Raw genomic sequence first — 23,527 nt, forward strand, 5'->3', positions numbered from 1 at the left:
CCGAGCTGACTTGAAAAGAGGAGTAAAAGCAGCCAAGGCAGACCACAGGATGTGCGCATGGAGGCTCACATTTCCAGCAACAATCCACGAGAAGTTTGGCTGTGAATTCAAGACATCACCAACTTCAGGGGCTGTGATGTGTCCACAGCAGCTCCAGATGCTGCACGGGCAAAAGAGTTTAGCTGCTTCTTTGCTCGCTATGAATCCACCCAACACCACCCCCCACCCCAGCCCCACCACCCCCAGCACACCTCCACTCCCTGTACAGGAGCATGACGTCAGACGGGTGCTCCTAGCAGTGAACCCCAAGAAGGCTGCTGGCCCTGGATGGAGTACCTGGCAAAGGGCTTATGGCGTGCACCCACCAGCTTGTCACGAAGCCGCAAAAGCTGCGCTGCATTTAGAATCGGTTGTGATTTATAAAGGGAAAGATGCGTAGGATGTGCGTGCGCACGGTTTTATAAATCCGAATATTTCTGTGCGTACGCACATCCTATGTTTCATCCGTACGCCACTTCTGACGCAAATCCTACGCAAAGTTTTATAAATGAGGCCCCAGAACATCATCAAGGAAAGTTCACACCCCGGCTCAGACCTGTTCCACCTGCTGCCCTCTGGGAGGCGCTACAGAAGCATCAGAAGCAGAACGAACAGACTCAGAAACAGCTTCTTTCCAAAGGCAATAACCATCCTCAATTCCAAAATGCACGGATAAATCTGCATTAGCACAGTCCACTTCGGTGTCTACCCAACACTACCTCATTGCTACCTCTTGCAAATCTGATATGTCTGCAAAAATTTTGCATGTAAATTTGAAACACAAATCTTAAACATTCTTTATTACAGTGTATATTTGCACACTGTATGTGTTGTACATACTGATTCATTTAATATTATATTTGGTTATTGTTACTTTTGCACTGGAATGGTGATGCTTTAATTTCATTGTACAACGGACAATGACAATAAAATCTAATCTAATCTAATCTAATCTAATCTAATCTAATCTAATCTAATCTAATCTAATCTAATCTAATCTATAAGGATACAGTTTACTCTAAAAGGCTTAAGAATAGCATTGTAGGCCTTTTAAGCTTCACATGCAGTAACATGAAGCGGAGACTAACAAAGAAATAGAAGAACTTCTCTTTCCCATTGTTTTAAATGTACATTAATATTTGGCATGTCGCAGTGTGAGTCTGTCAATGGTGCATATTTTTCACTTTTTCCTTAGGAGAGGTACCTAAGGTAATATTTTGTTAGTAAAGTTTGATGGTAAAGACTGTCAACTTCACCTCCTTATCTCTTGTGCTATCCTAGGCACTTTAACATTGGGAGTTGGGTCATCTAGACCAGTGTTTTTCAACCAGTGTGCCGCGGCACACTAGTGTGCCGTGGGAGATGGTCAAGTGTGCCGTGGGAAATTGCCCTCATTAACTGATTTAACAACATTTTCCATCTCCAGGATTTCAGTTCTCTGTTCATCCCTACAGGCCCTGATAAAACACTAAGAAATTGGGAATGAAAGATGAAAGATCGTAAAATACTTTTTTCTTTGTGTTTATTTGATTCTATAAAATATATTTTATAAGGATGACAGTACCGCGATTTAGCCGCAGCTTCCGCTGTGTTAGGAAAATTTCCGCCCCTTTAACTGTCTCCACCAATCAGTCTTGGGATTTTAATCACATGTCATCGGTCTGACCAATCAGAAATGGTTAAAGTCTTCACTTCCTTGTTCTGAATTCTGCTGGAAAAGTCTCTCAGTTCTAACAAAAATACCAGCTAAAGCTCGTCTTTAGCGGTGTAGCTTTCCACAGAATCCGGTGTCAGACCGTGGATCAAGTGAACAAAACAATGAAGCTCAGAGACGCTAGTCTCTCTGAGTTCGTCGGATTATTAAACTACATCTCCCATGATGCATTTGGTAAAAGCGTGTGTGAGCGTCTGGGCGCACGACTCTCTCCTCTTAACGTAGTGAAACCACAACGACCACAAATCAAACAGTTTTTAATTCTTTTAACTTAACTTTGATCACATCTAAAAAAAAAAAACAGCTGCAGCTTCCAGCTTTTTCTGCCACAATTATCACAAAAATGCATGTGAGATCATGGAGGGACTGTGGATCAATACAGACGGAGTTTCTCCTTTTTTTTTTTTTTTTTTCAATGCTGGTGTGCCGCGGGATTTTTGTCAAGGTTGAAGTGTGCCGTGGCTCAAAAAAGGTTGAAAAACACTGATCTAGACCCAATAGACAGTGCGCTGAACCTTTTTTCTTCAATGGTTTGTGAACCTCACTGGTATCCATGGATGACGTGAAATTTTCCACCTTCATCCACCTTTGTCATGGTAGGGAGAACACGCAAAGTGTAACGCAGTAACAACAAGACAACCCAAAAGATAAAAAGAGAATAAAACAAGTTTTAGAAGATTCTTTCAAAAGGACTCTCAAGATCCTGAAACAAACTGAGAACATGGACAAACATGACCATGAGGCAATAATTTAATCAATATTAGCTGAGAATCTTAATACTAAAATGACTGAAAGGCCACAAGTATGCATAAATGGTGACTCAGCATTCCTTCAGTTCTAATTCATTTCTCTAAACCAGCTATAAATAAATTTCATTTTTTCTTTTTTTTTTTTTTTGTAGGATCTGTGTTTCCAGACAAGCAGAGTTTAATAACTTCTGCTGACACAAATGTGGTCTCATCAAGAAGATCAGGAAACCTCACTAACTCCGCCCAGATTCTATGTTTAACACTGAGCAAGTGACCGGCAGCGAGAATTTTTTGGCCAAAATGGAGGAGAAAATGTCTTGGAGCTCCTCCTTTGACCTTCACATCAGTCAAAATAGAATTGTAGATTGTGAATAGGGGATTTTTTGTCATCATGATTGGAGATTTGTAATAGGTTTAGAAATATGGTTCACATTTTACGCGTAGTTAGGACACAAAAAAACACAATTACTATATAAAAAAAATATATAAAAAAAAACCCGGCACATTGTAACCCTTGTGCTATCCCTGGCACTTTACCATTGGGAGTTGGGTCATCTAGACCCACTAGACAGTGCTCTGAACCTTTTTTCTTCAATCATTTGTGATCTTCACTGGTGTCTATGGATTACATGAAATCTTTCCACCTTTATCCACCTTTTTCATGGTAGGGAGAACACGTCAATGTAAGGGTGGGGTCATCTAAGATAGCACAAGGGTTAAAAAAACATAGTGAAACAACATTTATGTTTATAGTCATTTTACAAAATTGTTCATTAACTTTTTTATATTTTCTGTTATGGTGTGTGAGTCAGTGAGACAGAAAAACATCCTGCCTTTTTTGTTTTTTTTACTAAACTTTCTTTGTCTAAAATGGCGCAAGACAGACTGAACTAATTCAAGAAAAAGAGGGAACTAAAGTGTTTTCACTTCTTGTCATTTCTTCCTTAAAAGTCTATACTTCTTGGGTAACTGAGGAGGATATTTCTTTCCAATGTTTGTCACTGTAATGCATCGCTTACTTGCTCCTCTGTGGACATAAATGGCTTTGCTAACTCAATGAGGCAATAACAGGAATTGACTTCAAAAAATGCTTTTAGTCTTGTAGACCAGTGTTTTTCAACCTTTTCTGAGCCACGGCACACTGTAACCTTAAAAAAAATCCCGCGGCACACCAGCATCCAAACATTTAAAAAAAGAAGGAGAAACTCATAGTCTGTATTAATCTACAGCCCCTCCACAATCTCACATGCATTTTTGAGATAATTGTTGCAGAAAAAGCTGGAAACTGCAGCTGTTTTTTTTCTCTAAAAGATTCAATAAAAGTTAAGTTAGAAGATTTAAAAATAGTTTGATGTGTGTTCGTTGGTTTCAAGACGTTTAACGACAGATCTCCTTGTGCCCTGTCACTCTCACAACCCAATGCATCATGGGAGATGTAGTGCATAAAACGGCCGGAGATCGGTTTTCGGAGCTTTATTGTTTTGTTCACTTGTTCCACGGTCTGATACCGGATTCTGTGGAAAGCTACACCGCTAAAGACGAGCTTTAGCTGGTATTTTTGTTAGAACTGAGCGACTTTACGAGCTAAATCGGGACAAGGAAGTGAAGACTTTAAGCACTTTTGATTGGTCAGACTGATGACATGTGATTAAGCCCCTCAAGAATGATTGGTGGAGACAGTCAAAGGGACGGGACTTTTCCCAAATACAGCCGGAGCTGCAGCTGAATCGCGGTACGGTCATTCTTATCAAAATGTCTTTAATAAAATAAAATAAACGCAAAGAAAAAGTATTTTACGATCTTTTATATTCCTAACTCCTCAGTGTTTTATCAGGGCCTGTTTGGATGAACACAGAGCTGAAATCCTGGAGATGGGAAATGTTTTTAGATCAGTTAATGAGGGCAATTTTCCACGGCACACTTGACCATCTCCCACGGCACACTAGTGTGCCGCGGCACACTGGTTGAAAAACACTGTTGTAGACAATATAATTGAATGCCAAAAAATCCTTTCTGTGAGATTCCTACTTCCTTTATTTCTATAAAGATAAAAATATGTGCAAACAAAGTATGAAGGTCTTAGTAGAACAATAAACATTAGGTTTACTTACTTAGAAAATGAACCACTAAATAAACTAAACTAACCCATGAATGGCTTTCTCTCTGTGGTGGATGAAAAAAAAGCTTGATGATGTCAGTATTGTGACTCCACCTACAAATTTGGTTTCAACATGTTCTGTCCTTTGACATTTCTGCATTCTGCTTTCAACATCACCTCCTTCATACTGTCTGAAATCAAAGCCAGATAACTCAGCTTCAAAGCAAAGTTGACCCCAGAGGATTTGTCACAGTTCAAGATTGCTCTCCATGACAGTAACATAATGGACTGGATATTTTTTGCAACTCTTATCTGGTTTGGTAAGACTTTTCTCTTTTTTATTTTCTCACTGAAAAATTGTATCTGCAAGCTTGAAAATTACATTTTAATTTGGTTTTTCTCTCCAACATTTGTTCCCGTTATTCAAGAGCATCAGTTTTCAATGACAGTTAGTGTTCATTGTGTTATCACAGCTAGAAATTTCAGTTCTTCTTTTCCTAAGTCATCATCTGGGCATTAACCCCCCCTGTCTGTGTGAGATTCTGTCTTTTTCTTTCAAAATATCAAAGTCAATATTAAAGTATCAAAGTGTGGAAAATGTATATTACCGACAGAAAATAATTTTTATGTACAACAGAGCACAATATTGACTCTAAAATTATGGTAAAAATGAAAAATACCATTATTGACCCCTTTACTGGGCTTTTATTACGTTTAGGCTGTTGAAAAGATGGCAAAAATGGTTTATTCAACAGTAAAATGAGGACGCCAACCCTTAAGAGCTGTAATAAAATATGATATAGTCTTCCACACTTCCTCATCAAAGTAAGTTGTCATTTTGGGGATCCTTAAACTAAAAATGAACTGAAATCTAAAGAGATTGTAAGCTTTTAATGACTAAAGCTGACAAAATTTCTGTTAATGACAGAATAATCATCAAAGTGAAGGGAAAAAAAATATTTTCCTTTTCTTTTTTTTATAATGTTTTTCACTGTGGAAAGTCATCCAAGGTTGATAGTTATTTCTATCAAACTTTATTACCAAAAAAGACTAAAACACTTGCACAGAACAGACAATTAATCTGACTTTAACCAACAACTGGTGGGGAAATGATGCTTGGCAAAGAAGAAGGGAAAGGGGAAATGATGGGACGCTGAGAAGGAGATTGTGTCAGTATTACTGAAAAAAATGTAGAGAGAATAAATAGCTGAAACCTTATGAGACAAAAGCAAGAAGCAAAACCAAATAAAGTCGAGACATAGAATAAGTTCCTCAAAATGTGAGCTAAGATTAAAACAGATGGAAAATGTGAACATTTTTGAAAATAACTTTGATAAGGCTGAAATGCAACAAAAACATAAAATCAAAAACTTTTTATAAAAAAACAAACCTGTAAACATTTGTTGAGCAAAGGGCAATACTGGATAAAAATAAATTTCAATCTTTTACACATAGTGCCCTCAACCCTCACACATTCATAAAATAAAAAAATGAAGTTATAATAGAAATAAAAAACTACTTTAATGCTTGAAGCTGTAGTGAGAAAATGAAATCACTGTTGAAAGCCCAATTAGCTGCCAGACACCTGTGTGGAGTTTGTCATCTCCATTTGACTGATTTGACCCCTTAATGCTTAATGTCCCTAATGCTTGAAAGATTTGGATTTGAAATCACAACCTCCTAGTCTCAGGATGGACACTGAGCTGGCGCCCTGAGCTTTTGGGGATTTTTCCACACCAGTGACCCCCCCCAGTCAAGATCACGGAGGACATCGCCACAGGGTCAACTGTCCCAGACTAAAGAAGGCAGCCAGACCCAAGACCCCCCTGCAAAGACCCTCCATCTCTGGTGTGGAGGAAAACACTGGACTTTAGAAACAAATATAAAACTAAAAGTAATATGAATATATATAATCAATAATAGTAGACAAAAATGATTTTATAAAAGCTATTATCCTGGATAAAACATAAAATTAAAGTATACATAAAAATAGTTTAAATATCATATGAACAATTAGTTATTTTTTCATAAATGTAGACAAAGGAACATGGATTAGTACACTCACATTTTCTGAACATCATGTTAAAGTATTGAATTTGGCTTTTTAAAGTCTTTTCAAAGGAGAAGTACAAGAAGAAAGCAAACAAATGATACAAGTTCTACATCTAACAAATGAATGAATATCTATTGGTTAAATTTATAGGTGAAATTCCTAATATCTAAAATTATTTTTTCTTTATTAGTATTAGAAGCTGCACTTTGTTTCAATCTCGATCCTGTGGCTTGGAAGTCCCTGAGTTCAGGAGATGCAGGTTTTGGCCACCAGATGGTGCTAAGGCAATCAGAGTAAGTTCAAATCTTAACATTTATAAGAAGTGCCTATCTAATACTGCACTTACAGTCACTATTTCTTCAATTTTGTTTCATCAAAAGTTATGATTTTTTTTTCCAAGTTTGAACTCTTTAGTTGAAAGACAGCAGGTGTATCTGTTGAAGTGGTTATTGCTGCTGTCACAAAGGTTTTGCACTAAGTCCAAGCACAATATTATTTGTTGTATGAGAAATCTCAGTAAAGAAAATCATCATCCTAACACCTAAATACTTTCCCTGCTTCCATAGTTTGCTTGTTGGTGCACCTCTTCAACAAAACTCGAGAAATCGAAGAGGAAATATACTGAAATGCTCCAATGGCAGATGTGTAACTGAGAACATTTCAGGTACGTAAAAATGCTTTCATCAATAATAGGATAAAGTTTTTACCTTTGGATTTGATTAAAACAGATAAAGTGATCAAAATAAATAATAAAAAGGCAGCCAAATAAAAAAGATATACGTCTAGACGTACGTTTATTAAACTTTGGATGATTAATTGTGACTTGATTGGAAAATGAAAAATGTAAAAACAACAGCATGAATACATATCCATATTTACATCCACATTCAAAAGTAAGTCAATAAAAAAGCCATTTTAATTCCACTTTATTACCCCTATTATTCTTATATTATTGATTAATTGCTTAAAATGGAGTGGTAGGAAGCCGATTTATATAATCCCACCCCTATTATGCTTTTTTCCCTTTCTTTTACAGTAAATTTTATAATGATTATAATATGTATGTTTTTAATCTTTGCACTGTTATATATTGTGATTTTGATGCATTTTCCAGTTTTTTGAAGCGCTTTGAATTACTTTGTCTTTGTGAATTGTAATATACAAATAAACTTGCCTTGCTTTACTTAACTATTTTACTTTAAAAACTATATTTTTATTCAGTTATTATAACCTGGTTTGTAGCTTCTAATTAGAGGTATTTATACTTTACCAGTCTAAGTACAGATCATTTATGAAATTCATGAGTAAAGATAATATTAAATAATAAATAAAAACATCTTATACATTAATGTATTTTCTCAAGCATTTGGGACACAATCATTAGCTTGAAGCATAAGAGCAGACTGCAACATTCTTCTAATGCTTGATGATAGAATAAATAAAAAAAGTTGTTAAAATACCAAACTAGATTTTTACTTTTTATTTTATTTATTTCTTGGGAAAATTAACCTCTATAGCATGAGCTTCTGCCAAATGGGAAGTTTGGTAACAAGTGCTTCAACTCTGGAAGTTGTGGATTGAAATGAGCTAAATATGCTTAAAATAGTTTTTTTTTTAAACTGTATTTTTCACAGATGGAATGTTGGCAGTGAACATGTCCCTCGGTTTGACAATGACAAGTGATCCGTCTACACAGAACACTTTGGTGATTCATTTAAAAAAGCATTGATTTTACAGAAAGAACATTTACTTTTCAATAAATAAAGAAAAGACTACTATTTAATTTATTTGTGTGTGTTTTTCCCATTTCAGGTGTGTGGCCCAACCATTCCCACTGCATGCAAACATATTACCATGTATAATGGCGTGTGCATTGAGTTGGACAGATATAACCGCGTGACACGCCGTGTTCCATCTGTTCTTCCGCGTAAGTATAATCACTTGTGAAGCCTGACACATCACATTCATAATGACAACATCCCAAGTGTAAAACTAAATCAGTTGTTCTTTTGAAAAAACACCCTTGACATAAACTACAATATGAATAAGAAAACTGTGGAGGACTGTTTAACCATTTACCTTCTTTCCTTTTTCTCAATAGAATGTAAAAAAGCAAACATTGCATTTCTATTGGATGGCTCAGGCAGTGTTTCTGGAACAGACTTTACCAAAATGAAGGAATTTGTGACAAATCTCATCAGTTCACTTCAACAAGAAGATGCAAAGGCAAGTCAGAGACACAGATCTCAGCATTTCAGTTACCTTTATTTGTTACTTTAATGCCAGCACAAGTAATCCCATTTCAAACCTTCACAGAAACATGTCTTCTCAAAACTGTCCACATGCTGTACCCTAAAATACAAAGTTTTGTTAAGTTTACGGTTTCAGGTTTTTTGTCTGCATTAAAACTACATCAGCATTACTTGTTGTAGTTTTCCTGTTAAATGCATCTCAGTTTCAGCTTTAAATGAGCTTTAGTAATTTTGTTTTGCAGTTTGCAGTTGCCCAGTTTTCTAGAGGATATGAAACCTACTTTGATTTTAATACATATTCCCCCTATAACTGGAAGACAAAAGTAAATGAAATAAAGCAGCTGAGGGGCATAACTAATACAGCTGGAGCCATCAAGAATATTGTGTAAGTACCTTTGTAATCTTATTGCACTGCATACCTTTTATTTGAATTGTAACTACAGAAATGGACTTAGCATGCTTGCTTGTATTCAAGTTAAAAGGTAAAAGTACAAGAAATGAACTTAGAACTACAATACCAGGCCATTTTAGTGCAGTAAACAATTGAATCCCTTTAAATATTTTGGGTAAATATGTTGAGTATGGTAAAATCATATCTAGAGATAATATGTTTTATAGCAGGCACAGATTCTATGCTAAAGATCTTAAATTTCTTTTTATTAAAATAAGCCCAAACTGCATTTTCCAAAGTAATCAAAGGAAAAAAAGGGTCACCTTTGGTTCAGATGTACTTTCCTGGAAAAACAGATAAGCTGCAAACTGTAACACTTTCATTTAAGCACCTCTGAGATAAATGTTGCACAATTATTAAGATTTTTCAGAAAACCCTTGATGTGGTTTGGATTTGGTTTATTTCAGCATACACTATATTAAAAAGTATTCACTCACCTGCCCTGACCAACACATGACCTGACCTACATATGACTGGAATTCAGGGGCTAAGCTCAAGTCCATCCAGTTAAAATAATACATTGAAACTAAAAACGTTACCCCCCCCCAATGTTTCATTTAAAAACGTCTTTACACTCAAAACCCTTTTTATCAACAGGCGTGGAGTTTTCTCTGGTGCTTTTCCATCAAATGCAGATATAATTTTGATAGTTATTACTGATGGAGAATCGTCTGACTCTGGACAGTTGCCATCAGCAATAAACGAAGCTCAGTCAGCCAATATTGTTCGATATGCTATTGGGGTGAGTTTCATTCTTGTGGTTTGTTTTATTCAATTTTTACATATTTTTATGAGTTGATTAAGTAGCTATGATTTTGATCTGATGACACAGGCCACCACTTTTGTTTAGTGTAGTTTTAGTCTTTTGCCTAACATAATTTGATTTTAAGTGACATTTAAAAAAAGTTGATGCCAATGCAATCTGGTTTCTAAAGGGTCTCTACAGGGAAATGTTCCACTCATGGATTTCTTTAAATTTTTTATCCTTCTAGGTGGGCAGGGCATTCACCTCCTCTAGAGGAAAAAGGGAGCTTGACTTGATTGCATCTTACCCACCACAAAAGCATGTGTTTCAAGTAGAGAGCTTTCAGGCACTTGAGAACATAAGAACAACTTTACAATCCCAGATTTTTCCCATTGAAGGTACTTTTAAGGTTTTATATTACAAATCTAACTCTAATTTTATGTTCTATGTTTTCTCAGTTTGCCATAACTCTGTAGTATATCTCATGTTATCTTATGTGTCTAAAGTTATGTATTTTGGCTTAACAGGATCTCAGACTGGTGGAAACACACTGAAAATGGAAATGTCCCAGGAGGGCTTTAGTGCTGCTTACGGCCCTATGGTGATCATCTGAAATAGACATTTTGATAAAAGTATGACAAAAGACATGTCACTAAACACGTCTTCATCCAAAGGGAGTTCAGATGGGAATTGTTGGTGCTAACCAGTGGAAGGGAGGCTATAAGAGATACGGCAACAGCGCGAGTGTGTCCTATGAGTCTGAGAAAATGGAGACTGACAGTTATCTTGGTAAGTTGAACACAAAGTTTTATATCTGCAAAGTTGTTTAAATTGCTTTTTTTAAACATTTAGTAAAGGACCAATTATCTCAAATTATTGCACTGGAAATGTGTGAGCAGAGAACAAAAAGTTAAATGACAGCAGTTTCTGACTGCAAAACTTTAAAGTCTACTAAACTGTTGAATTTTAGGTTACTCCATGGCGGTTGCTACGACTACTAGAGGTGCACTGACAATTTTGGGGGGTCCAAGATATCAGCACAGAGGAGCTGTAGAGGTGGTTTTTCGGGACACATTTAAACAAGTAATCAACCCCAGTCAACTTCAGGTATGTGTTACAACCAATCCTAATCAAAATTAAACATATGAAAGATAACACAACACACACATCTGGTCTTAACCTAGAATAAGGATGAGACTATCTAAAAATGTTTCATTTAATAAAATATAATATTTTGTTTACAATTGAAAGATTTAGTTTGTAAACTATATATATATCACATCTAGAAGCTAGAGGAGTGGCTGCAACAGATACCTGGAAAGACCTCAGACCTCTCAGTCCAGAAAAGCGCAGTGCTAGGAATAGCTAAGATACTGCGCAGGACCCTCAAGCTCCCAGGCCTCTGGTAGAGGACCCGAGCTTGGAGGAAAAAGCACCAACGGAGGGTGAGAGGGGCGTTGGCGTTTATATATATATATATATATATATATATATATATATATATATATATATATATATATATATATATATATATATATATATATATATATATATATATATATATATATATATATATATGGCGTTGGCGTTTATATATGTACATATATATATATATATATATATATATATATATATGCTATATATAGCACTGCGCTTTTCTGGACTGAGAGGTCTGAGGTCTTTCCAGGTATCTGTTGTAGCCACTCCTCCAGCTTGGGGGTTACTGCCCCGAGTGCTCCAATTACCACAGGCACCACTGTCACCTTCACTTTCCATGCTTTCTCCAGTTCTTCTCTGAGTCCATGGTATTTCTCCAGTTTCTCATTTTCCTTCTTCCTGATGTTCCCATCGCTTGGCACTGCCACATCCACCACAACGGCTTTCCTTTGTTCTTTATCCACCATTACAATGTCTGGTTGGTTCGCCATTACCATCCTATCAGTCTGGATCTGGAAGTCCCACAGGATCTTTGCCCTCTCATTCTCTACCACCTTGGGAGGAGTTTCCCATTTTGACTTTAGGGTTTCCAGTCCATATTCTGCACACATGTTCCTGTATATTATTCCAGCCACTTGATTGTGGCGCTCCATGTATGCTTTCACTGCCAGCATCTTACACCCTGCAGTTATGTGCTGGATTGTTTCAGGCGCCTTTTTGCACAGCCTACACCTTGGGTCTTGTCTGGTGTGGTAGATCTGAGCCTCTATCGCTCTGGTGCTCAGGGCTTGTTCCTGAGCTGCCAGGATGAGCGCTTCAGTGCTGTCCTGTAGGCCAGCCCTTTCTAGCCATTGGTAGGACTTCTTGATATCAGCCACTTCAGTTATGGTCCGGTGGTACATCTCATGCAGGGGTTTGTCCTCCCATGAGGATCTGTCCTCCAGCACTGTATCCTCTGCTCTCCATTGCCTGAGACATTCACTAAGCACACTGTCAGTTGGGGCCTTGAGCTTGATGTACTCATGCATCTTGGATGTTTCATCCTGGATAGTGGCTTCTACGCTCACTAGTCCTAGGCCTCCTTCCTTGCGGCAGTCTCAGGGTGCTGGATTTGGGATGGAACCCTCCATGCATGGTGAGGAGCTTTCGTGTTTTAACATCCGTGGTCTGTATCTCTTCCTTTGGCCATCTAATTATTCCTGCAGGGTATCTGATAACTGGCAGTGCGTAGCTGTTTATTGCCCGGGTCTTATTTTTGCCATTAAGCTGGCTTCTCAGGACTTGCCTTACTCGTTGGAGGTATTTAGATGTTGCAGCTTTCCTTGTTGCCTGCTCCAGGTTGCCATTTGCCTGCGGAATTCCAAGGTACTTGTAACTGTCCTCGATGTCTGCTATTGTTCCTTCTGGGAATAGACCCCTCCTGTGTTGACTACCTTGCCTCTCTTTGTCACCATCCGGCTGCATTTCTCGAGCCAGAATGACATTCCAATGTCAGTACTGTAGATCCTGTTGGTGTGGATCAGGGAGTCAATGTCACGCTCGCTCTTAGCATATAGCTTGATGTCATCCATGTAGAGGAGGTGACTGATGTTGGCCCCATTTCTGAGTCGGTATCCATAGCCAGTCTTGTTGATTATTTGGCTAAGGGGGGTCAGGCCTATGCAGAACAGCAGTGGGGACAGAGCATCACCTTGGTATATCCCACATTTGATGGACACTTGTACAAGTGGCTTCCCATTGGCTTCAAAGGTGGTTTTCCACAGCTTCATTGAGTTTCCTATGAAGGCTCTTAGAGTCCTGTTGATGTTGTACAGCTCCAAGCATTCAGTGATACATGTGTGTGGCATTGAGTCATAGGCCTCCTTGTAACCAGGCTGTGCACATGTTGGTGTGTCGTGACTTGCAGTCTTGAGCGACTGTTCTGTCCACCAGGAGTTGGTGTTTGGCTCTTCTGGAGTCAATACCAAAGCCCTTCAGTGTGTTACTCATGAATTGATCCATGTGCCTATTTATCTTGGTTGCAATGATGCCTGACATGAGCTTCCATGTTGTGGAGAGACAGGTTATTGGCCGGTAGTTGGATGGGACTGCACCCTTTGAGGGATCCTTCTGGATCAGGATTGCTCGCCCTTCCGTTAGCCATTCGGGGTGAGTCCCATCTCTTAGCAGCTGGTTCATTTTTATGGAAGCGATTCTGTAGCATAAATAAAAAGCAAAGTCAAAACCAGAAATGCTTTTTCATGTTCAAAATGAAGCTGCATTTTTTACTCAAAAATAAAATGAAAAAGCAATCCACCTAAATGCTTTTTCATTTCCTTCCTCAACACTGCTTATTCTGTCACTTAATTAAAATTAAATTGAAAATGGTAATTGACATTTCATTTTCAAGACGTTCTCTGGTAAATGTGTAGCATAATACAATTAGAAATGTCTAATTTGACATTTAAAATGGATTAATAGAAATGCTTTTTCATTTTCAAAAGGAAGCTGTACTTTTTGACTCAAAATTAAAAAGAAAAAGCAATACTTCAAAATGCTTTATATAATAAATACTTATATAATTAAATACTATGTAAATATACTATATATATATATACTTTCTCCAGTCCTATGGAACAAAATTATATTCACAAAGCAGGTAGGACCCCACCCTCATGGAAAGACGCAATAATTACTTTAATCACCAAGGAAAAAAAAGATAGACAGAACTGTGCTAAATATAGACCAATATCAATGTTAAATGTGGATTACAAAATCTATACATCAATTTGAACCAAAAAATTTGAATCATTTATTACTGAGTTAATTGATTAAGACCAAACGGGTTTTGTCAGAGGCAGACAAACCCAGGATAACATTAGAAGAAGAGGCTTTATGTAATTCACACCATAAACTCTAATCAGCCGAGAAGGTTTTTGACAGGGTGAATTGGGATTTCCTTTACCAAACACCTTAGTAAAATTTGGATTCACACAAAACTGAGTTAAATGTATTAAAGCCATCTATGACAAGCCTACAGTAAGAACAAAAATGAACGGCTCCCTCGGACCATATCGTTTCGAGTTAAAAAGAGGAATGGGACAGGGTTGCAGCATCAGTCTGACTCTTTTTGCTCTTCACATTCAGCCACTGGCCCAGGCCATTCAGCAGTGCAAGGAACTAAAATGAATCACAATTGATTGCAGGGAACAAAAGACTGGATTATTTGCAGATGATGTGTTGTTGTTTTTAGAGGACATAAACACTTCCCAGCCTAAACTAATGACACTCCTCAAAGAATTTAACTCCCTTGATGGATACAAATTAAATATTTCTAAAACACAAATCCTGCTTTTCAATTACTCCCCATCAAAAGAAACCGCACCTACAAAATCAAGCGGGACAGTGAGTACCTCGTAGTCGTTTTACCTAAAAATCTGTCACTCCTATACGAACAAAACTATAATGAAATTAACTTAAACATCAACCTGGATATTAAAAAGTGGTCAACATACCCTTTTGATTTAACAAATAGGATAAATGTGGTGAAAATGAACACCTTACCAAGGTTACTCTTTCTATTCCAGTCACTTCCCATAGAAATACCACCCAAGCAGTTCATAGAAAGGAACCGGACAATATCCAGATTTATGTGGGAAGGGAGAAAACCTAGGATCAGATATGCAACATTACAATTGAATCGGTTAGTTTAAAAGGGGCCCAAGTCCATGATGTTTGTTTTCCAGGAAATTATTTTAATTGCATAACTTAAAAAGGAGGCTACACCAAATGATTAATACTCTACCCAGATTTAGCACCAGTTCATAGCTTACAAATGCTATAATATGAAGCACCTCGCTTTTATAATTTCAAAGGACTAGCAAACCAAAGGCTCTGGACTAGGGCCCTTCTTGAATTAAAGAGGGGGGCTGCCATATTGGATAACTAGTGCTGCCACCTATGGGATAAAGCAAAACCCATGCAAGAGAAGCCCAAGTCCAAGTTTTTTTCCACTTAACCCTTGTGCTATCTTAGATGACCCCACCCTTGCATTTACGTGTTCTCCCTACCATGACAAAGGTGGATGAAGGTGGCAAGATTTCATGTAATCCATGGACACCAGTGAAGATCACAAATCATTGAAGAAAAAAGGTTCAGCACACTGTCTAGTGGGTCTACATGACCCAACTCCCAACATTAAAGTGCCTAGGATAGCACAAGGGTTAATGCATTTTAAATGTCAAGCATAGTCAATACATTACAACAGACTTGGGACTTTTTTGAACATAATCAGATAGCTTTTCCCTTGAAGACCATAGAGCATATAATATCTCTATTTTGAAAAATTGTGGACTTGGGGCCCTTTTGAATTAACCGATTCAATTGCCTAAAAATAAAGGGGGAATGTCTCTCCCCATTTTGAAATAATATTTTTTTGCAGCCCAGATCATTATGTTTGTTGTTGGTGTGATTTTGAATACTACGCCAGGTGGAAAGCGATTGAGACATGTGTGTCAGGATATCCCATTCAAATCGTTTAGAAGAGGAGGACTTATCAAATAACATTACAACATTACTAAATCCAGTAAGAACCTTTACTTTGGAACTTTGGCAAAAAGTAACATGGCAATTAAAGCTGAAAATGGAAAAGGAAATACTTAAATAGATTTATTTTGACAAAGACTTCAAACCAGCAAAAGATGACTTTTAAGCAGTGGAGCAACAAGGGGTTACAGCATTTGCCACAATCATAAAAAAGAACAAGATGAGGGACTTTCAGGGCTTAAAGGTGGAATTTGGATTCACCAATCATGATTTATTTTCAATACCTGCAGATGAGGGAATATTTGAACAAAGAAATTAGATCAGAAGAGGGGAATGAATAAAATCGATTCTTAGAGGCAATAATTGCAGCATACCAGAATTAAACATCTAAAATGATTTCAAAACTGTACCACAGCCTCATTTCATGTCAGAAAAACACAACTTTAAAAGTTAAAGAAAAGTGGGCAAAGAAGATGTCCTTCACTATTTCCGAAAAAGAATGGTATTCAAAATGTGCATTAACTCAGTCTTCTACCACATCACTGAAATGGAGGGAATTCAACACCTTCAATTAAAATAAAACAATCAACAAACCCACAGACATGTTGGAGACAGTGTGACACAGGAAATTCAAATCATTCTCATATCTTCTGGAGGTGTTCGCAAATAGGATCATTTTGGCATTTTGACAAATGTTCTGCACTTCATTCAGGTAGCATCACATCTGGATAAAATTTCTGAAACAGTCATTGCTCAAAATCAGCATCTGGTTAAAATATTCCTAATTGCAGCAAGGAAAGCAATAACCAGAAGATGGCTTAAGCCAGAACCACCAACCCTCACAGACTGGTCTGAAACAGTGGAGGAGATCTACACCATGGAAAAGATTAATTTTGTTTTAAGATTGAGGGAAGGAAAATTAAGGAACAATGGGACAGATGGACTGTATAGAAAAACCTGGAACGGCGGCTGTCATGTCTTACCCCCCCCCCCTTTTATACTTTCCCTCCTCACTTATTTGTGTTTTTTTACTCTTACTCTCTTTGTTTGTAAGACTTCTTTTGTTTGATGTCATGTACATTTGTGTTATATCTTGTTTTAAAAAAAAGAAAAATATAAATTTAAGTAAAAAATAAAAATGAAATAATGGATTGGATTTATCTGCACATATCCAGACGCTCAAAGCGCTTACAATGTGTCCATTGTTCATTCACTCTTTATGATGACAGAAGCGTGGCTGCCAGTTCGCGCGTTCGGACTGTGTGACCATCATTCATATGCATTCACCCCCCCCACCCCCCCCACCCCCCCCGAACCACTGATCATTGGACGACCTGCTCAATCACCTGAGCCACTGCCGCCCAAATATTCCACAAATCATATGAACATAGAGAAAGACAAAATGTTAGCTCTGTAAAAAATTACAGCAAACTTGGTTCTAATAAAACAGCACATGAAAATTCCTAAACCAAAACCTTTCCTTCTTGTGGTTTCAGGCTGGGGAATATTTTGGCGCAGTGCTTTGTGCCATGGATGTGGATAATGACAGCTTCTCTGATCTGATCCTCATATCTTCTCCGATGTATAAGGAGGCTGACAGAGAAGGACGAGTCTATGTCTGCACAATAGTTCTGTTTGTAAGCAATGTTTAAATGTGACATGAATCTGCTGATATGGTCGTCCTTGTCTTGATCCTCCATGAATGGTTTTATCTGCTCCTACAACCAGAACATAGAGTGTTCCTTTGAAAGACCATCCTCACAAACCATATTAAGAGGAGATCCAACAACCAAGGGACGGTTTGGATCTGCTCTCGCTGTTCTGCCTGATCTGAACATGGATACATTTAATGATCTAGCAGTTGGAGCACCTTTAGAGGATGATGGTCAAGGCAGTATTTACATATTCCACGGTGAACGGGACAAAAGTATCAATCCTACCTATTCACAGGTGAGTCATATCCATGACTGAAGGTTTCTGAAAGTGCGTCCAGCTGGCTTGTTCTTATAACACAGAATCTCCATCCACAGAGAATCTCTGCTTCTGAAGTGCAGTCAGGACTGAAGTTCTTTGGCGTCTCCTTCACTCAGTGGTCTTCTGATCAGAGTGGTGACAGACTGCCTGACTTAGTGGTGGGTTCAAAGGGCACAGTAGTTTTTCTCAGGTGAGTTCTTCTTTGAGGTGTTGCACCTTTGCTAAAGGTGCAGGCAGAGGAGAAAACTTTAAGACAAGATTATCCACCATATGTCTCCAGTAGAAGCTCACTGTTTAATTTTGACATAAAGAAAGATGTGGATTTGCCTCTATCACCTTTTATCCAGTTCAGCTGTCATATAATTCCCAACTCTCTGCCTTTTTAGGTCCAGACCTATAGTGACTGTGGAACCTTCTGTTACCTTCAGCCCAGAGAAAATTTCAACACAGGATGAAAACTGCTCAAAAGATCTGAAAACCACAGCCAGAGTCTGCTTCATCATGAAAACACGAACTGCTGTTGACACAGGTTGTTTTTCCCAAATTTTTTAGTCATTCATACTTTTTCCCCCCACATTTTGACAATTGTGAGCGTGCATGGGTAACAGTCAAATATTTCTAAGGCAGGGGTGGGCAATTATTTTAACTCGAGGGCCACATTGGGTTCTAAAATTGAAGGGCTGGACCACAAGAAGATGTGTGGAGTGAGAATGATATAACATGGAATGTAGATGAAAACGTTTAAATTTAAAACATCCTAAAACAGAATATTCTAGAGTTTTTAGTTTAAAACTTTTGTTCCCATTTTAGATGATGATGATTTGATTTTCAAAGACCAAATTCAGGAAAAATATACTGATACATTTAAAAAAACAAGCAAAATCAAAGCAATAATGGATCTTCTACCGTCATAACTCCGCAGACTTTGAGCTCATCACACGTCTCATAGTTTGTACAGCTGCGCTGTGTCCTGCTCGTCCGTTTCTCATCCAGTAATACTGAAAAAGCAAATTTGTATGTCTTCTGCAGCTACGCATATATCTGTGTTACCTTTTCACCAGTGCAGAGTTCCTCGTTCATTGCAGGAGTTACGTTCTAAAAATCACTGTGATCTGTGAAATCCACGGAGTCTGATTACAGATGTTTTATGGCAGTAAAACTCCTCACTGCCTAAATACACTTTTCTCACATAAACATGAACATTTTCACCCTTTTCTCTTGTTTAAATTCTCAAACCTGATAAAAACAAAGGTGGAACCAAAGACAAACACATCACAAGTACACTAAAGTACACAATGCATTATCTGACACAAGGAAAGTAACTCAGGAACACAATATCATAAATAAAAAAGACAATACATTATATGTGTTAATGATGCTAAATTTATTCATTTTTAATTTGCGAAAGTTTACCCTTATTGTTTTTTGTTTTTGTTTTGTTTTATTCTGTGCATTAAACAAAGCAATCTGGGGTTTTTTTCAGCTGAAGCAAAAATTACTTACACTCTAACACTGGATGCCACCCGAAAGTTCCCAAACAGCCGAGCTTACATTGCTGAGAAACAACGACATCAGACTAGCTCACTTGAAGTTGGCTTGAGAAAAGATGAGTGCCACTCCATTGAATTTTTCATTCAGGTATGACCTTTTAGTATAATAACAACATTAGGATATAAATAATATAATGTGGCCAAACTGAATGTTTATTTATTTTACTTTTTCTTCAGGCTTGTCCAGAAGATGCTCTGAATCCACTTAACAACGAGCTCAGTTTTAAATTTGAAGGTTTGCCTTCCAGCACAAATCTTAGACCAAGTCTTGGTCATCAATCTATGACAACCTTTCATCCGGTCAGTGACCTTAAAAACTCTCATTACATCCACCAAACTTAGTTCTTAGTTTTGATGATCTTCTTCAGATGGAGTTTGAGATCAACTGTGGCGCTGATCAGACATGTATGGATAACCTGAAAGTGGATTTCAACTTCAGCAGGTGGGGCCAAGATACAAAGCAAAAACCTTTATCTGTAGTTTAGGTTGCAGGAGTTTGCCTTTAACTTTTTATTTTTTAGTTATGGAAAAGTGCATTTACATAATTGACTGTATATGTGAAGTGGACTGATTGATCCCTCTCCACTCATGTTCCAAACAGGAAGTACCCACTGGCTCTAGGGAGCCAAAGTCCCATAGACTTCTATTGAGAAATAAACAGCTATTATTCAGTCATTCTATTTATCTTTATTGCAAGTTGTTTACATAATAAACTGGCTAATCAGATGTCTCAATAAAAGTATCTGGTTATTATGTTGAATGTTCAAAGTGTTTGACATATTCTCTCTTACCCTGCTTTCCAACAAAGCGGCGCTCATATTGGAAAAAAAATGGCGACTGACTGACTTTTTTTTGTTGGAGCTGGAAGTAAGCCATTTTTAATGTCTGATGACACGCTCACTCAGTCCAGCTCTCATATACAGTCAAAGATTCATCTGTAAAGGGTTATTCATGGTTTGCGCTTTTACTTGAGTTGAACTATCATTTACAACAAGGACTGTGTAAAGTTTTCCTGCAGATTCAAAAGTTCCTGTTTCAAAATAAATCGCCCAGTATTCATATTATGATTATGTTTTTAAAATAGAAAGAAATCACTTTTGCTTGTTAGATGGTTAAAATCCATTTAAAGAGTATTTTATTTCTCTGCTTAGGAGAATCCAAAAATCTGCTAGTTAAGCATCCATCTTGCAGCCAGGATTTGAACAAAAATGTTTTCTTGCAATGGTTGAGGATGGCTATATTGTTCATTTTGGTTTTTCTGTCAGCTCTGCGTTGGTTAAAGTGGGCATCGATGAACTTGTGAATGTAACGGTATCACTGGAGAACAGAGAGGAAAACTCATACAACAGCCATGTTACTCTCACATATCCAGCTGGAATCTCCTACAGGAAGTTCACCATCATTAAGGTAAGACATCAAGATCGCTTTTAGTTTTTCATTTTCCTCTCGATTTAGCTTTGATTGAAGTATTTTTTAAACAGGGGAGAATTGAATGCAACTCTTCAGACAGTGAGGATGGTCAAAGTCGGGGAAACACACTATGCACGGTTGATAAACCAATTTTCAAAAGCAAATCTAAGGTTAAGACCATTTTTTTCACTGCAAAGGAGGAATTCAAAGGAACATGCCACCTGATGTTTCATCTGTTTTTGTTTTTTTAAGGCTATTTTTATAGTTTCCTATGGGATTGAAACCAACAGTCAAGTTGGCAGACAGATCTCCATCACTGCTAATGCCTCCAGGTATTTATCCTATCATATATTATTATTGCATCCAACATATGTGCTGACATGCTGTTCAATTTTCCAGTGGGAATCAGCAGCACTCCTCTTTGAGTGAACTCTACAAGAAAAAGGAGATTGATGTGAAGTACAGCATTCTGGTTACAATTGAGGGGTTCGTCTTGTCACAGCTCAACTTCACTAGTTTCCTGAAAAACTAAAAATTAACGCACGGTTTTAGCAAAAATAAAAATTAACTGTGTAATGCTTGTTAGGTCCCACATCTACAGGAACTTCTCTTTTGGAAAAGACTTGAAGAAACCATTCCAACAATCTGCAGAGGTAAATGGCTTATGTACGGTTTTAGGATATGTTCAACTTTGAAGTTGATTTACTGTCAAAGATATCTGGTGATTATAGATTAAAGCCTTTGAAATTATTTTTTTCAGGTTACAAACAATTTCAGGGCATTAAATCTGACTGTTGTGATCGAGGTTCCTATAAAACTCGGAGACAAAGACATTTGGGGAGATGGGGAAAGTCTGCAGGTGAGATATAAAAGCCAAAAATTGTAACTATAATAGATTTTATTTGAAGTAAAACGTTTTTTTAATTATTATATGAATAAAATACCAGTTTTTGTATTAATCCATCACACATTAAAAGTCAAATGATGTTAAGTTGACATGGGATTTTTAGTTTCCACTTTGACAGTTATGGGTTAAGTGAAAATCTGGAACACATTTTAATAGTTCCTACACAAAATATAGAGTTCAAATAAAGTAACAAAACTTAGACCAGTTGCAGACATTTTACACAGGATCTCTTAAGGGTTGACCTTCAACCCTTAAGAGAATCTGGAAGAAAAAGAAAAGGACCAGTTCATGAAAACATTAAGCGATTACCGGTAATCCTGTCTTCCTTCAGATTCCAGATTGTCAAAGTGTAAAAGACGATAAACCGACCATCACTGACTTTACTGATCAAGTAAAGAAGACCAAAATAGTGGTAAGTGATGTACCTGTTGTTGTTGTTATTAGACTAAAAATGAATTCCAGTTCAGCTTTCTTTGCCTTTATCACCTACAGGACTGCTCTGTAGCCACATGCAGGACATTCAAGTGCAGAAGGTTCATGGAGAAGCAGGAGAAAATAACACATACCATCTCTGCCAATCTGACTTCAGGGTGGATAGAACAGGTCAGTGACATGCAAGGATGCCCTGTTATTATACTGTAAAATATTCTTTCTTGACTCCAAGATGTAGTCCTGTAAGTATGTATAGTTTTACTTAAATAAAACTGAAAAGTTAACCTGGATTTCTTTTCTTTCTCTCAGATTGGACTTTCTTCCTCCAGATTCCTCCTGATCAGCACAGTCAGTCTTGAATACGACCAAGATCAGTACATCTTTTTCTCCACAACTTCCACCCACAAGCCTCCTGTTCGCAAGGTGACTGAATATTCTCTGTTCTTGATTTAAAAGACACTTGTAAATGATTTTAAAATGTTGTTGCTTCCCCTTTCAGCTTGAAGCAGAAGTGGAGATTTACTCTGATCCAGATTTCACTAAAGAGATTGTTGGAGGATCTCTGGGAGGGTTGGCATTTGTGGCCTTGGTTACTGCTGGCCTATATAAGGTAAGAGACATTTTAGATAAAGAAATCTAACAGCAAAACATGACCATTGGTGGCTTTTCTTGATATATTTAGTGCAAAAAGTATTTTTTAAGACATACATTATTGTTTTTTCTTTCAGGGTGGATTCTTTAAGAGCAAATACAGTCAAATGATTAATGAAAATGCAAATGCAGTGGATCCAGATGCAGATCCAGATACAGGAGCCCCCCCAGAGGCATAAATCCCATTTGTCTCATCCATTGTGGATGTAAACACACCTTGAGCTTTGTATTAAAGCCTAGTTTTTATTTTGTTTTTTTATTTTTAGCAAACTATGCTTAATATTTTGTTTTGCGTTTTTTCTTCTTCAAAGAATGTATCTTTGCTGAAAGTTTTTTTTAATGAAATAAGTATTGTGTCCTTCTAGCCACACCTTAAATTTGCTATCTTAACTTTGCAAAATATGCAATGGAATATGCTTACAATGAGTAAATCAGTAAATAAAAAATATTCAAAATAAAGAACAAACATTTCATTTGAATACCTAGCAGAATGGACATGATGCCAGATGATGCTGATATTTTTAAGAAAACCAGAAATGCC

The 23,527-nt window shown here is 37.3% G+C and overlaps 1 protein-coding gene across 2 annotated transcripts; it reads left to right on the top strand.

Annotated features, from left to right (window-relative positions):
- The first annotated feature begins 4,754 nt into the window (after positions 1-4,754).
- On the top strand, positions 4,755-23,445 carry LOC110017206 (integrin alpha-M-like). 2 transcript variants are annotated; one of them, XM_023949274.1, is made up of 30 exons: positions 4,755-4,920; positions 6,844-6,946; positions 7,220-7,317; positions 8,288-8,358; positions 8,466-8,580; positions 8,755-8,879; positions 9,148-9,290; positions 9,954-10,098; positions 10,349-10,499; positions 10,629-10,702; positions 10,776-10,890; positions 11,072-11,208; positions 17,559-17,699; positions 17,791-18,012; positions 18,093-18,226; positions 18,423-18,565; positions 19,520-19,674; positions 19,764-19,886; positions 19,955-20,028; positions 20,852-20,993; positions 21,068-21,166; positions 21,249-21,328; positions 21,396-21,482; positions 21,583-21,649; positions 21,757-21,855; positions 22,235-22,315; positions 22,396-22,506; positions 22,645-22,758; positions 22,835-22,945; positions 23,064-23,445. In XM_023949274.1, the coding sequence occupies exons 1-30, from the start codon at positions 4,884-4,886 to the stop codon at positions 23,163-23,165; spliced, it is 3,399 nt and encodes a 1,132-aa protein (XP_023805042.1). In that variant the 5' UTR covers positions 4,755-4,883; the 3' UTR covers positions 23,166-23,445. The 2 variants fall into 2 exon arrangements, with proteins under 2 accessions (XP_023805042.1, XP_023805043.1); XM_023949275.1 differs by having other exon boundaries at positions 17,559-17,690; positions 17,785-18,012.
- The last annotated feature ends 82 nt before the right edge of the window (positions 23,446-23,527 follow it).

This window comes from Oryzias latipes, chromosome 19 (genome assembly GCF_002234675.1).
Source record: "Oryzias latipes chromosome 19, ASM223467v1".
NCBI classification, from domain to species: domain Eukaryota; kingdom Metazoa; phylum Chordata; class Actinopteri; order Beloniformes; family Adrianichthyidae; genus Oryzias; species Oryzias latipes.